At 42.4% G+C, this 16,401-nt stretch overlaps 2 protein-coding genes and 1 long non-coding RNA gene across 12 annotated transcripts in view; 2 read left to right on the top strand and 1 right to left on the bottom strand.

Annotated features, from left to right (window-relative positions):
• The window catches only part of Machr-a (muscarinic Acetylcholine Receptor, A-type), a 20,595-nt gene extending 11,077 nt beyond the window's left edge, over window positions 1-9,518 (top strand). For 9 of the 10 annotated variants that reach the window (XM_070301345.1, XM_070301344.1, XM_070301343.1 and 6 more), the window contains exons 3-7: window positions 769-1,835; window positions 2,050-2,332; window positions 2,906-3,032; window positions 3,300-3,599; window positions 3,848-9,518. In XM_070301345.1, coding sequence (XP_070157446.1) covers window positions 1,367-1,835; window positions 2,050-2,332; window positions 2,906-3,032; window positions 3,300-3,599; window positions 3,848-4,480 — 1,812 coding nt within the window. In that variant the 5' untranslated portion in view covers window positions 769-1,366 and the 3' untranslated portion in view covers window positions 4,481-9,518. The remainder of the gene's footprint in view (window positions 1-768; window positions 1,836-2,049; window positions 2,333-2,905; window positions 3,033-3,299; window positions 3,600-3,847) is intronic. The other variant, XM_070301346.1, reaches the window with a different exon arrangement.
• Window positions 9,519-9,588: 70 nt separating this feature from the next.
• On the bottom strand, window positions 9,589-15,809 carry Dysf (neuronal PAS domain protein dysfusion). Its single transcript, XM_070301371.1, has 9 exons — window positions 15,684-15,809; window positions 15,054-15,235; window positions 12,173-12,234; window positions 11,934-12,023; window positions 11,606-11,782; window positions 11,345-11,529; window positions 11,148-11,254; window positions 10,851-11,004; window positions 9,589-10,679 (listed from the first exon to the last, which is right to left on the bottom strand). Exons 1-9 carry the CDS (start codon window positions 15,692-15,694, stop codon window positions 9,629-9,631), a joined length of 2,019 nt encoding a protein of 672 aa, XP_070157472.1. The 5' UTR covers window positions 15,695-15,809; the 3' UTR covers window positions 9,589-9,628.
• LOC138936190 (uncharacterized) lies at window positions 11,944-15,182 on the top strand. The gene is made up of 3 exons (XR_011447351.1): window positions 11,944-12,071; window positions 12,607-12,821; window positions 15,082-15,182. It is a non-coding gene; the product is annotated as an uncharacterized lncRNA (long non-coding RNA).
• Window positions 15,810-16,401: the final 592 nt, after the last annotated feature.

Genomic DNA, 16,401 nt, shown 5'->3' with positions numbered 1-16,401 from the left:
AAGCAGTGGTATCAACGCAGAGTACTCGCTTAATGCGGGATGACGGTACTTTTTTTCCTTTTTTAGTTCTTACGTATATGTCACGTCTTGTTTACGAGAGGAGCGAATAAGTAGCTCGTTAAAGACAAAGTAGATGCGATTTAGGGGAAAAGGCGCGTCTTTTGCACGCATCCAGCGGTGGAAACGGAGTGGAAGCCTCGCGGCATCGGTTGCGCTTTTCACGGCTTACCTGTCGTGCCAAAGTACGACAAAAGAATTCTTTCTCTTCTTCCTTTTCCTTCTTTTTTTCTTCTTTATTACCGCTAGAGTGCCTCTCGGCGTGCGCTCTGATGGCGGATCGAGGATTAAGACGGCTCGTCCGTCGAGCGAAACAAAATGCGAGCACTTGTGTGTCGAGATCACAGACAGCTGTGTCGCGAGAAATTAATTCAAAAGGATGCGGAGACTATTTCTTCTTTTAAATAAGAATTAAATTGCGCAGATATATAATGTATTCATTAATTTATCATCGTACAGAAATAGATACATGGAAGTATTTCTGTAATCGTCTCACACAGCTTTCGATGCTCCATTTTAAATTCTTTGTTAAATAAACATCGATTTAAATAAATCTATCGGGAAGAAAATAAAATATACATATATATATTAAATATCGGTAAAAAATAAATATTAACTGCAATCGCGCGTTAATATAATTCCGCTATATATATCTTACTGTCATAATTATTATATGATTTTTCATTATATCAACTCTATCTTTGCTCGTAGACTCGATGTCTCCGCCCAGAGGAGCAAGTGTGGGATGTAGTTGACACTACTTTCCACCTAGCGAGAGCACGACGACGACGGAGGTGGAGAACGAAGAGGAGGAGGAGGACGAGGAGGACGAGGGGGACGAGGAGGACGAGGACGAAGACGAAGAAACGGAAAAGGAGAAGAAAAGAGATCGTGACGGTAGTATCGGTGAAAACGCTGTACACCGGATCCCGGTATCCCGACAAGAAGGACCGGAAGCGTGGCGTTCGCGCGTTCGCGCGTACGTGCGTGCGTACGTACGTGCGTGCGTGCGTGCGTGCGGGCGGGCGGGCGTGCGCGCGCGCGAACGAGCGCGTGGGCGAACGCGCGCATGGTAAAGGGCGAGCGAGAGTGAGGTGGGTTTCGCAGAGGGGTGCCCCCAAGATCAGAGTACAGCGGGAAACGCGAAGCATCGTTCGCGAGAGTAGCAGAAGACGCGCGATCGCCCGCGCGAACCATTTCGGTCGCGGAGCACCGGAACGAGGATAGGTAAGACGCGATTTTTCGGAAACGATATAAAGAGAGAGAGAAAGAGAGAGACAGAGAGAAGGTGAGAGATAGTCCGTCAGACATGAACGTTACTCCAATGGTGGAGATATCCAGCAATGACAGCTACAACGCCAGCAACGGTCTCGATTGCGGCGGTGAGCCTCATCAGTACGCGGTATGGGAGCGTGCAATGATAGTGGTGATCGCCGTCTTCCTCAGTCTCATCACAGTCGTCGGCAACATAATGGTCATGATATCGTTTAAAATCGACAAGCAGCTGCAGACGATCTCCAACTATTTCCTCTTCAGCCTGGCGGTGGCCGACTTTGCGATCGGCCTAATCTCTATGCCCCTCTTCACGCTGTACACGGTGCTCGGTTACTGGCCGCTCGGGCCCCACGTGTGCGACACATGGCTCGCCCTCGATTATCTCGCGAGCAACGCGTCGGTCCTTAATCTGCTCATCATCAGCTTCGACAGATACTTCTCCGTCACGCGGCCGCTCACCTATCGAGCCAGGAGAACGACTACCAAAGCCGCCGTCATGATCGGTGAGTGTCACGATTTATATACAGTGAAATATGCCATATGAAATAATTTATATATGCTAGTCATATTTTTAGTCGTATTTTGCGATGATTTTTATATTATTCCCTTAAATTTTATTTCAATGAAATTTTATTATATGATGAATCGCGGTATATTTAATATGCTTCAATGTATAAAATCACGCAGAATTAATATTCGTTAAACCGTTTCCGCCAGGATCCGCTTGGGGTATATCGTTGCTTCTTTGGCCACCCTGGATCTACGCGTGGCCGTACATCGAGGGTCAAAGAACCGTGCCAAAGACCGCGTGCTATATCCAATTCATCGAGACGAACCACTACATCACCTTCGGCACGGCCATCGCCGCGTTTTATGTTCCTGTCATGATAATGATAATCCTGTACTGGCGGATCTGGAAAGAGACGGAGAAAAGGCAGAAGGATCTGCCAAACTTGCAGGCCGGCAAGCAAGACGCGAGCAAGCGCAGCAACTCGAGGTGGTAACTAACGCTTTCAATTGTTTCTCCCTCCGAACTTGTCGTCAGCACGTCACCAAAAAAAACGCAATCGAAACCCCTGCACAAGAGAAATGGTAACGCATTGCTCCACGTGGAGGATTGACCTCCCCCCTTAGCTCTGATTTGATGTAACACAGAGATGCACCAGTTAATGAGCGGTTAAGAAGTATAGCGGTTAAATTATTCATTTTTTTTTTTTATATTACGATATTATTTTACTCACCCACACGTTTCTTACCCTTTTGAATATTAAATGGAATACCTCAAATTAAATGCCTCTCTCTCTCCTTTTTTGTTACTTTAATATTTTCTATTCGTTTGATTTTGATACTCGTTGGAATTTTGTGAATCGTTTGGTATAGTTACAGATTACGTTATTTATTTCGATGTTTTCTATACGTTTAATCTTAATATTGATAAAAATATTTTTTAGCAAATCAACATAATGAACATTCTTTTCGGCAATGCGATAATTAGTGTTTTTTTTTCAAATATCGCGAAGTCGAAAGGACCATTGCGATTTGAAATGTGCTTATTGTGACATTTTCCATATAGCGATGAGGCTTTAGATATGGAGGATGGTAGAAGACAGCGAAGCGAGTCGAGTACCGGTGAAGACGTCTCGCACGCCACGCACATTGCCGTTTCCTACATTGATAAACACTATCCGCAATACAAAAACGTAAGTAATGTTTTTCCGTCGTACCTATTTCCTTAGAAGCGCTATAAAAAATCAAAACTTTTTATTTGCGTGCAGTCTTTGTACAATTAAAAATTCATATTCATTATTTCATAGCATCTTATATCTCTCTTTACATTTTCATTGTCAATTTGAAAAATGCACAATTAATTTTGTATTATTACAAGGCGTAAAATTACGTCCGCCGACGTTGGTTTAATCATTGTCGCTCAGATTACAATCTAATCGTTTTCGTTTTCGGACAAGCAGTATAGGCCGTTCTCCTGGACCTGGCTGAAGATGTGGTGCATCGCGTGGTGGCATAGCGGGCGGGAGGAGGACGACGACGACGAGGATATCGCAGGACCGGAGAGTAGCCGTACCGGGCCCGGCTACGAGGACACGCTCACGCCGCTATCAGCCGAGACGCCGCTTCCCAGCACAGTATCGCGATGTCCCTCCCTCAGCGCGATACAGGCTACGGGAATCGCCCTGGACAAGGTTGCAGCTCAGCACGAGTACAAAAGGCCGATGCGGCCGCCCGATCTCAAGACTATCTCCAGCGATTCCGTACGTAATGCTCCTATTCGAAAATTAAAGCTTGCGACACACATCAGTATTATATATTTAAAAAAGCGACACAATTGTATTGTCCTTTTATCTAAAAAAATTAATATCGCGCATATGGCTACTAAAAAAATTATAATTCTTCTCAATTATTATTATTCTATTATCTTAATTCTATTATCTTACGATTAAATCGCTGGAACGGACTATTCAAGAATCGATAATACCCGCATGTCTCTGCCTTTTTCCAGGTTTATACGATTCTAATCAAATTACCGAGTAACGGCGGCAAGTACAGCGAGGGGCCGAGTATAAAGATGATTCACGACGAGTCTATGTCGATCCAGTTGCACAGCATGATAGAGGACAGTGAGGATGACGGTGGTAGTAGCGGCGCTGGCGGCCTCACTGTCGGCACTGCTGGCAAAGTTTTACGTCTCGGCGGCGGACCGAGCCCGTCGACGATGATGAGGAGGCCATCGCAGATGCCGGATATCAGAATACCGTTAAACGCGAAAAACATACCTAAGACATTGGTGACGGGCAAGGGTATACTGAACAAGCCACCAAACAAGAAGAAGAAGAAACTGCAGGAGAAAAAGGCCGATCGTAAGGCCGCGAAAACGCTGTCGGCGATTCTGCTCGCGTTCATCATCACGTGGACCCCGTACAACATCTTGGTACTCCTCAAGTCTATCACCGCCTGCTCGTGGTACATACCACAAGAGCTGTGGGACTTTTTTTATTACCTTTGCTACATCAATAGTACTGTGAATCCGATGTGCTACGCACTGTGCAACGCGGCCTTCCGCAGAACCTACGTGAGAATTTTCAAGTGTAAGTGGCACAGCAGGAATCGCGGCACCGCGGTCGACCGAGGATGATATCAGTAACCGATGCGTGCTTCAATCTTTTCGCATCGGTTCAATCCTCTCCGCGCGCTTCCATATCCCGCAGAATTGGAAGTCGATGACCGCGCGTTCGCGCACATATACATACACGCGCGCACATACATACACTCATATATATACATACTCAATGCTGCATTATTATTATTATTATATTACCGTTTACTTTTCCTCCTTTTTGCGCATTTCTCAGAGCGCATGAAGAAACGGAAGCGAGGAGACCGGCGAACTGCCGCGAATGAATTTGGCGCTCGCGACTGCCAAATCATCCTGTTCCTATCGACGTTGTTCGAGTACGTTCGGGTCGCGCATCTTTCGAGTCTTGATCGCCGGATCGCGCGCGATCTCCGATCGATCACTTGTGCACTTTTGCCACGTAGAAAAACTGACTCCGAATTTTTCTCAGATGTGTTTTTTTTCTCCCGTGTGATATTGAATCACTATAACGAGAGAGATTAACCCCTTGATGACCGCATTTCTATCATTTTCGCGCAGGTCAGGCGCTATTTTTCAATGGAAATTTATTAATCATCGATACGATTACGTTAATAATCCGGTTATCCCTCGATGTGTAACATTTTGAAGTTTTAATACTCTTTCTCTCTCTAATATAATTGCGTTACTGTACAATTACATTGATGTTGATTAAAATATGTCTCCTCGTTGGGGGGTTAACGATATGACACACCGGTCGACGTGAGCGGGTCCTTCTTGTTCTATTCATGTAAGAACGGTTTGTTTGTTCATGATATTTTCGCGGATAATATCGAATTTCGACTAATACCGATATCGATCGCCTATAACGGGTCACGTGAATTCTTAATATACTGCAGTGGTTCTTAATCTTTTTTGGGGTCGTAGACTTCTCCGAGAAACCAAGGATACTCACCTCGATTTTGTTCAAAACTTTGAGCGATTCTATCGGAAGCCTTCGATTCGGGTTTTCTCCCCGGAAATGCAATAACATCATATGATACTATATTGGTTTTCTATCGGGAGATTAAGAAAAATTGGAAAAAAATTCCGCGAGATCGCGGAAAGAAAAAGGGGGATCTGTTTGCGTCGCGAGAGGAAGCGCGAGCCGGCCGTCAACGCACTAGTTAAAACACACGCAGCTCCGGTCTCCGAGTTTCGCAAGAAGTAACGCGACGTGGATACTGCCATGAATATAATGTTCATTAATATCTCTCCGAATTGCGCGAACCCTACGCGAGTCGCGCATTCGGAATTACATCATGTGTCCGGTATACTCAGTATATCCGGGCGTACCGATGTCCCCCGGTACGGTTCGCCACCGTCGTCCGGAAGTATCGCCCCGCTGCCGAGAGATTTCCCTTTCGGCAACAGGAAGATGGAAGACGATGGCGAATAGCAACGGGGGTTTAGACACGAAGAAAAAAAAAAGCTAAGTCGCACAAGAACCTATTTAAGTAAAAAAATATCGAAAGAATAATGAGATGATATATCTCTGTATGTCGTGCGGAGCCGCGACGGGCGATGTAAACACTCGATGTAAATTTTACGACGTAGCGAAGTGTAAAACTGTAAATGAATGTGTTTAAATGTAATAATGCGGGGAGGGAACGATGGGGGTGATATAGACGACGGCTGGCACGGCCAGCGAAGAATACGGGAGGATAATTAGCGATTAGGTGAAACGAAAGAGAGATTAACGCTAAATCGAATTCTTCCGTAAAACTAAAAATAACATTCTAATTATACGTGCCAAACGAAGCTTTAAAAGATTATACCAAGATTATACGGTGAGAAATAGAAAGATTGACGGAGAGATGGAGGCAGAAAGGGAGGAACGTTGTAGAGCGCACTTTCGAGGCTACTTAAGAAATGATACCGAAGAAGTATAGTTAATATATAAAAAAATGAAATTAAATAAAACAAATAAAATAAGAGCACTGTGTCGACGAGCGATACACGACTTTAGCGATCGAAGGCTCGTAAAGTAATCAAAGTCAATCGTACGCGCGCCGACATGCCTATAATTGACCATCAAGACTGCGAGCTCCTCATTTCGATCAATTTCGAGCAATCATTCTCCTAATTGAATATTTGATATATATTACAATAAAAGAATACACAATTTTTTTTTTTAATACATGTGTACTCTTGTTATTTTGCGCAATTTCTTTTTCACGAATCATGTTTCCAATGAATGTTGAAACTAATCATAATTTAGTCTATGTAAAATTTATTGCCATTTTCTAAAAATATCTTGGAAATATCCCGCGTGAAATGAACCTGAAAATATTTTTTCGTCTCTCTGAAAACTTTGCGTAACTTATCACTACTCAAAGCGAGAAACATAATCGCTCCTGCTCAAGCGACGTTCCTATGTACGCGTCGGCACGCGCGCGCGTGCGTTTGCACCTTTGTACAAAATACCCCACGCACACTAAACACGCACTTTCGCGCGCGATTAATATTACACATATACACACGGTGCAGTGTCGCGAAAAGTACTCGTGAAGGGGATACGCATTTACGGATGCGTTGTCGAAAATCTTTACGCATCTTTTCTCGGTCATTTATCATTCTGCGTATAATAATTCGAGATTTTCGATACACTTCACCCGGTATATTCGTATCTCAGCGAGAAAGGAACTCGATGACGTCATTTACACATCGAGTAACGTTAATCACGAATGAACCTAGGTACATCAGGTGGACGTAATGATATAATTGCGTGTCGTCAGTTACGTAATTAATCGAGTACAATTAATCGACGTATAATTTCGATTCATTATTCGAGTACTTTTGATACGAGGATTTGCACTGATCGATTTAAGAATCGTTACGCGAGCGATTGCACCGATAAATTATACACGACTTCTGTTTCTTTCAATATGTGCGACAAACAAACGACGCCAATGTGTCTCTTTTATATTATGATAAATGATAACGAATTTAAAAGCATTCTTCCTCTCATAAATGTCAAAGAAAAGTTAAAGAAAGAGACGTTTGATAATATATAATCGAGATGTGTTATACAAGCAATTATCACGTTTGTTAATATATAAATATATATGTATATTTATAGCGAAAGGATAACGGTACGCGGGAAGATGTGTCTCACGCGTAGAAACACTTTAGGAAGACGTGTATCTGTATAATTTCTCGCGTTTTCCGGCATTTTTGAACACGTTGCCGAGCATACGGAGGAAAAGGAGTAACGCGAATAGGATTCGCGGTGATATTTTTTTACCTTTATAGTTGATTCCGCACGCGCGATTCGATCTCGATCGTGTGATGCGAATTACCTCCCGCGAATCTAAAACGCAAACGATAAACGCATTGTACACGTGAGAAAACGTTTCTGTTGCATTCGTGTTTTTTCGTGAGCGCGCGGAAGCGATTATCGATTATAGATTTTTGCAGATTTTTTTGTTAGGCTTATAGCGCGTATCTATCGCGAATTTGTGAGAACACTGAAATGTCTGAGGAAACTTATCGTGGTAAGGAGTTGTGTAATTGATACTCTTTATAAAATTCGACACATTCATAGCTCGACATTTTAATACAGTTCGAATAAAAAATCGGAATTTATATAGGAGTCCGGGATTTTATATCAAAGGGATTGATTATTTTTGAGGAGTAATGTAATCAAACGATTGAGAATCTTGTCTAAAAAATAGGATTCATTTTTCTTTCGCGCGGTACAAATTACATTAGAATATTTATTACATATTCCTCGGAAAGTAAATGCTAAAATGTAAGATTATTAATATGGCAATTTTAGCATGGCAAAAACTTACAATGTTAAATAAGGAATATATGAGAGAGTATAAGATGTGTGTTATCTCTCTTGTGTTACATAAGAATTCACGTTCCTCGAGGAGTGTCAGAAATAACGTAACAGTTTGAGGATACATTCTACAATTTGTCTTCGCGCAATAAGAAGATCGAAGGAAAAGTTATTCTCAAGTATGTAAAAAAGTGTTCACACCTCGATCTATGCTCTCGCGTGTAAATTTTTTAATTATTTATTTCCATAGCAGAGCCTATTTTTAAAGTTTAGCTTTGCATTGGAGATACACTTCGCACAATATTAATTTCGATATTTATTATATCTATAAACATGTGCGTATCATGGAGCGCATTAGTCGCGATTAAGTTAACAAATTGCACGCGTATTTATAGACGATGGATTTCTGAGCTCCGTACTGGACCTCCGATTGAAATGTCGATAATAGTTTAATAAAATACAACAGAGAAGGACTGGTGGAAACTGCTACGTGTGCACTATGCTACGATGATTAACTGCCTCTCTTCTTTATTTACGTATTTCTGTAATATCGTGTCGAGACGTAATAACACACAACATACACGTTGTGCGTAAGAAAAAGAAAAAAAAACTTTCCTTCGACGAAAATGCATTAAAATGTACAAAGCGAATATATTTCACGATCGTGTGTCAAGATGTAAGAGATTTAGGTATTTTTCAAAAGAAATCTCAAACACGTATATAGCGCATGTACCTGGGTATCCTCTTACGACACTGCACACTCATACATATAGTTATATATATATAAATATATATACACTTGGAATATATATATATATACGCATACGATGCGTGCTATTTATCTCAAAACGAATGTTCTCGCATAAAAGCGTATACCGGAGATAAACGAAACGATGTACGACCTTTTTTTAATCGTAGATTATTGTAAACACCGATGTAATCAGTCTATGTTTATATACGTGTTTTATATTAATGAAGAATTTACGATTCGAGAGTAAAATGTATAAGACGTCAAAGAGACAGTGATGAAGAAGATTAAAAAAAAAGAAAAGATACAAAAGACGAACGCGAGCGTGTAGAAAATTGTGTAATGCGATACCGATAGAGAATTTGGAAGAATATACTCCGTTGTCTGTGACAAAAATTATGTGTTAAAAAGAGAGAGAGTATGGCGCTGTGTCCGAACATCTTTTTTGTCTTCGCATTCGATCCTCTCGATTTGGATCCCTTTAGATGAGTCCTATATTTTATTTTCTTCTCTAATTTCTTTTCTAGATTTTTATATGAATTTTTGTTTTATTAAGAAACTAATCGATATCTTTGACATTCTTTAAGCTTTTACACTACATTCCTCTACCCTTTGCTCATTTCGAGAAATCCTTGCTGTCGTTCTCCGCGGATTGTCCCTTTCTACGTGGTAACTGTAGCGTAATGGGTTGTACCGTGTCCTGATGCGGCTTTCTAGGCTGGATGATGGGATGATTGGCGGTAGTGGTCGTGACGCTACCGCGGTGAAAGGTGATTTTCAAGTTGGGTACATGTTGCTCGGTGCCGGCCCAGTCAAAATTAAAGATAGGCGCCTCCGAGTGGCCGAGGGTGTCGGAATCGGGCGTGTTGACCGGAGTAGTCGGCGTGGTGATATATGGACTGAGTTCCTGATGCACCATGTCTGGCACCCTCTGCAACGCGTCCGACCAGACCGGACTGGCACCCCAATTCTCCAGAGAGACAGTGTCCGGCGGCGGCGGCGCCGCCGATTCGGCCGTCAATGACGGCGTCGATGGCGCAATTAGCGCTTTCGTCGGCGGACGCTTGCCGTGCAGGCTGCCGCTGCGTTCCGGACCGCAACAATAGTCCCGGTCGAGGTCGGTAAGATAATACTTGGTGCCGGGCATCGACAACACATCCGCGCAGCCGCCGCCGACGTATTGTCCGCCGTGGCACTGTACGAACTTGGCCCGATAGCCAGCCAGATGCAGCGAGCTCTTATGATACTGTTTATGGTGGTATCTGACCGTATCGTCTAGAGTGTGCTGCTGCTGATGATGATGATCGGCGACCGCAGCCTGCATGCTTCTACCTTCGTGTTGCTCCGCACTGCTTATCGACATGTCCACCGGTTCAGTGTCATCTCGCAACAGTCGCCTGCCGGGATAATCCATCGGTTGTGCGCTCTTCGAGGCCATGTGCGATTCCGTTTCGGACCGGTCCGGATTAAGGGATGGTGAATGCTGGGCATCAGTATCGTTGGAATACGCCCGATGGTATTCTTGAGTTTGATTAACAGTCTGTCCCGCGGAAGGATACGCAATGCTGCGACCTTGGCCGCCGGGACAGAGTCCGTAGGTGAATTTTGTCTGAGAAGAATATTGGTACAGCCACGAACTGGAGCGCATTACTTCCGCCTCCTTGTCGCTGTAATTATTTATGCATGTATGTTTATATATGTATGTGTATGATATAATTGAAATAATATATTACGTAAATTAAATTATTAATTAATTAATTAATTCGATATTAAATTTAATAGTTTAGTAAATAGAGATATTGAAAAGGATAATTATACATAAACAACCATAAACATACGTGAGCACTTGATTCGTGCAAACGATAATAGGATGTTGGCACTCGTCGGAAGTATCCTTGACCTGCAGCACGCAATGCACCCAGAACCACCTCCCAGAACGACTCTGCAGCTTCAGCAGAGCGGTAGTAGATCGCTCTTGATCAGACTGTATAACTAAAATTATGAATTAAGTAAAAAAAAATTTAATTTTTAAGAAAAATAAAATATGCTCTTTTAACCATTGTTTTGTAATTTTTTATGCGGAAAAATTTTTATTCTTTTTCTATTGTCAAAGGAATTGTTTTTAACATGCATACCGGTTTGATGTTTACAGTAAGCGGTTCTTATGGAATCCCAATGAAGCAGATTGTACCAGGATATGTTGAGCAATTCAGCACGAGTATACTCCAGATGGCTTTCCGCGCTGCAAAAAAGAAACAAAAGATTTTCAAGAAAAAAGCGGACCTTGCAAACAATCTAATTTTCTCATATTAATGCCGATATTAAATGTTACGTTTTATCGATGTGCAGGTACTTCATGTCCATCGAGTGAATCGTGGTAAAGATATTGGTCGCGCCTTGGACGATGCTCTCTCGTGTCTCCGGTAAGACCACCGGAGTGCAGGAAGCCAGGAAGACGAATTCGTTACGATTGCAAACAGGCACAAATGGCAGGAAGTGACCCTCTACAAGGACTACCTATAGTGAGAAGCGAATAATGTGGTATTTGCAAAAAATGAATAATGTCAGAATAATCGGCGATTACTTTCATCACCTTTTGATCGCCGAATCGTAGCTGCCTGCGAGAATTTCTCGACACGTTGATTCGACAGAGAAACAACCTCCTGTCACTCGGAATTGGACTGTTTCTGGATAATTGATTTTGTACAATTAAATGATCTTGCTTGTCGATTACGTCGTATACGCTGTCTCCGTGGATGAGTAAGTCCTCCTGAAAATCTTTTATTTTATCGCGATTCGTTTTTTAAATGTAGCGAATAACGTTCACTTTTCGAGAATGTCGCCTTTACGCGCCATTATCCGGTTACATTATTATTGCATAATTATTTTACATTGAATTATTATTAATGAAATTATTTTACCATAGAATGCCCGAGATAATCCGCTGCGTTTTCTGATATGTACAACAATTTTCCCTGCTGCGTCATCATCATGATAAAGCCGGACATTGCCTGAAAAAGATGCACGGATTATAATTCCACGGATGGATCGTAAGAAAGGTTTGTAATAAATATCAAACTAATGTAAAGATATAATGATGTCAAAAAAAGAAAAAAGTAATTAGAAATGATTAGTATAAGTGAACTGAAAACAAAATTACTTTTGAGAACCCTATGTTGGGTGTTGGAATATTGGAGGACTCGGACGGGTAGTTTTTCAGCGCTGAAAAATAAACAGATCAAAGCTGAAAAATTAAACGTGTGACGTGTAAAAAAATAAATTATAATTTATTATAAATAAATTATAATCGTATAGTTCGTTGTTGGTACAAAATTTGTTTGAAAAAAAAAAGCAACAACGTAATATATTATCCGCCGAAGGAAAAGATAAATCGTTATCGATGCATAATCATAATGTGGGTTTACTGCCGGCAAAAGTGTTGATAGCCGCGAATCGTTACTTTTATTTTTATTTTACGCAATGTGAAAACGTGCAAACGCATTCGATAACACCCGACAGTCTATCGTGACTATAAAAAAGTTGTTTTCAGCCGCCCCCGATCGATATCCTAGAAATATAATTTATATTTTGCAGATGTGATCGAGATACCAGAGTATTGGATTCCTCACATGCTGTTTTTATGCTTCATTATATCTCGAGCCTTAATCGTTTGCGATGGTCTTCCAACGGAGAGGATCGCGAGAGAAGAGAGAGAAGGAAAAAAATATCCATTTTTCAATCTCGTGCTTTTTCGCGCGTTCACCACCCTTCTTGCTCGGGGGTTTCTCGAAAAAGTAAAGGGGAAAGAGGTATGTACCTGCGAACGAAAGGAAGAGGGAGAAGGGTAAGGAAAAATGCGTATGCTAATGCAGCACGGCAGCGTTTACTCTCTAACGGCGCTACATGAGACTATAGTATCCGATATACACCGCGAGACAATGAGCGTGAGAGAGAGAAAAAAATAAGAGAAAGAGAGAGAGAAAGAGGGATAGCTAGAAAGGGGGAGGACAGGGTGACGAGGATGGCGGAGAGGAGAGCGGAGAAGAAGAACGCGCGAGAGAGAGGAAGGGAGGCCAAGGCGGGCGGCGAAGAGAAGAAACTGTAGAAAGAGAAAGAGACAAAGAGAGAGAGAGAGAGAGAGAGAGAGAGAGGAGGGGGAGGAGTGTGGGTTACAGGAGCGTGAGAGTGTTGTTGCAAAGGCCGACAGGTCAGCGGATCACCCGGAACTCGCGCTTAGACTTCGCTGAGTTTGAACGCGCGCCGGCCGATCTTGCCTTCTTACATCGCTTCGCCTCGCTTTGCTTTGCGCTCGACTCAGCTCGCCTCGCCTCTTCTCTTCTCTCCTCTCCTCTCTCTTGAGGATCTCCTCTCTCGTTATTGGTACCCACCGCGTTTACCGCGTTTTCCCCGCCGTCTTTCTCTTTCTCTCTGTGTCTACGAGAAGCCCTCACAGCCGGGTTACCCGAAAGACCCCCGCGCGACCGAATAGAAATTCTCCTTCGCGCGGATTGTTTGAACGCGGATCACCGGCCGATTACGACGATGAAGCGAGCGGATATCTCGAGGAGATCTCAAAAACCGCGGAGAAGATTTGGATTCTCCAAATTTGGATTAGAGCATTTAATTGATGATGATATAATACAAGAAATTCTCGATATTGTCGAATATTCTTGATATCAGGCGAATTAAATTTATAGAATAGATGGGACAACACACATTTTGCAATCTCTGCCTTTTTATAGATTTTATTATTACCATAAGGCGATGCTTTCTTTAGAATGGACCGAATAATCGGAATAAACATACAAATAAAGCATTAAAGCATTAAGCGTGTTGATAAAAAATTGTAACCGTTTCTCACGAACGAATTTGTATCGTAGGGATTATCTCGAAACTTCCGTGATATATTTAGCAACAACGATGCTTTCTTTTGCAACCGTGTGCCAACAGTATGTTTTATCTGCCTCCCTTCCTCCCTATCTCTCTCTTTCTCATATTGCATTAAGACAAAACTCAAACAAGATTTTTACTTACCATTGATATAATCTTAATAACTTTAACTTTAATTTTTTATCAACATAACAGAAAAAGTAGATATTAATAATGTTTAATTATTAATAATGATCACAAAGTTCATTGCGTTTATTATTTGGCTTGTTATATTTCAATGCTGACTTGCCAAGAAATCCATGTATTCTTAATTATTGTAGAAAATTCTATTAATATTCCTATATACTACAATATGGAATTATGCTAATTTGTCTATTCCACGTATTTCGTTACGGTCTGTACAATGTGTCCCAATCATTACGTATAGTATAGTACGAATGCGCTCTCTGTGAAATATCAGAGTACAGACGCGATGAATTGCATGGCACGAGCGCGCGCTTGCCGGCATTGAAGTCTCGGCCGATGGATATGAATTACAGTAAAGATATAGTAATCGCGATACCGCGATGGACTCGCTTTATCGCCTATCGTCATTCCTTATTTTATGGAGCAACAAGTTATAACACGGCGGAACGCAACTTATGCGTGTATCATATCACGCGTTGGACAATTTCCTCGACATTATCATATGCGCGAACAATTCGAGTCAAATTTTCGAGAGACTTAATCGTTCTTTAAAAACTATCGTATGGAAATGTTTCATCAATATTTTTTATTACGTCTAACACTAATATTTAATAAACTATCTCTTGTAGCTATTTTATTATTAGTGATTTATCTTACTTTTTACGCGTCATGTATGAGAAAATTATGCATAATATTCAACAACTGAAGCTAATATTTCAAACCGCTGCAAAGTTCTCGTATTTATAACTCAGAACTTTGGAAACTCTCGGTAGCGTAAACATACGTATATACACGTATTTCATTTTTGACATCCCAAATTGAATTTTTGAACAACTACTTTCATGAAGATTTCTAGCACGCAGGGGAAAGTTTCTCGTAACGTTGAAGTATATATACACACACACACACACACACATACAAAGCTTCAAGATTTAAAGTCGCATGCAAGTTTGCCATTCACGTACCTTGCTGAAAGTAATTGGCTTTTCGCAGGAACACGCAGACCAAGGCCATAAGCTGCAGCTGGGAAAGCCTCTGACGTGTCGAGGGCGGCAACGGCAGCAAGTCACGTAGATTCGCAATTTCGGCGTTTATCAGGTCCCTTCGTAATTTGCTGGCGCCTTTCGTAGACTTGCTCGCATCTATCCTTCAAGCACACACTGACGTTACTGTCATTTGCTGCTGCACGCGTGTACGACACGTGCGTGACGCGCCATACGACGCATCTGATTTTCGCGCGCGAAAGATCGCTGGTAGCACCCACTAAATCCACATTCAGTATTACGGCATGTCATACTTTAACTACGTATCCTTCGAGATACCCATTATGTATTTAGATGATCGTGAAAGAGTAAACTCACCCCCGAATCGCGAGGACTAGCAACGATCGAGAGGTTTTCCATTCAATCAAATCTCTCTTTTCTAATCGTAATAGTTTTTGTCAGTCAAAAGACAACGCGGGGGACTCTTCGGGGTGATCTTTAACGCGACGCATTGTATATTCGAAGCGGGTGGTCCTTGCCAAAGTACCGGGTGACAATTTTAATCAGGACGGCAACGAGGAGAAGGATGCTGGTCCTGCGGCTGTAACTTACCGATTGAACATATTTCGGTGGCCAGGAAGACATCAGTAGTCTATCACCGGTGGACAGCGAGCGGGAGGACATCCGGGTCGGCAGGTACTCGCGAAACTGCGGTTACGATCTAACATCCGGGTCATAACGCGCTACTACACTGAACACGTGGATAGACTGGCGGAGGCTGGTTCTCCTACCACCACCAACATCGCCACCACCTCCTCCTTCTGCTTCACCACCATCACCTCCTTCATCGTCCACCTACTACCACTTCGTCTTCGCCGCCTCGGTTTCTCTTGCTCCCGCTTGCTGTACCGAGGTCTTTCTTCTTCCTCCTCCTCCCCCGCATCAGTTAATCTGTCGGTCTCGCTTTTACATTTGCCCGCTGTATTCACTCGCTCGCTCTTAGGTCACGATCGAGAGTGCGGAGTTCTGGTCTCTCTACCACCGCCACCATCATCGCCACCACCTCCGCTACCGGTTGCATATCTCTCTCTCTCTCTCTCTCTCTCTCTCTCTCTCTCTCTCTCTCTCTTTTCTCTGTATGCGGTTTCTGCGCGCGGTTCGCAAATATCGCGTGGCTCGGCTTGACTCGACTTAAGAAATTTTCGGGAGCTATTATGCAATTCGGCCGTAATCGAGGTCAGATATTTGGTCGATTAACAAAAGGATGCATGTCGGTCGTCTGCTATTAAGATTCGCCTGTTATAAAAAATAACAAAAATATACTCAGTTA

The sequence above is a fragment of the Polyergus mexicanus genome, unplaced genomic scaffold, assembly GCF_030449975.1.
Source record: "Polyergus mexicanus isolate NDT 795.1 unplaced genomic scaffold, iyPolMexi1.0 SCAF_9, whole genome shotgun sequence".
Taxonomy (NCBI): domain Eukaryota; kingdom Metazoa; phylum Arthropoda; class Insecta; order Hymenoptera; family Formicidae; genus Polyergus; species Polyergus mexicanus.
The sequence above is the reverse complement of the archived record's forward strand: the minus strand, read 5'-3'. Positions and strand labels throughout refer to the sequence as shown.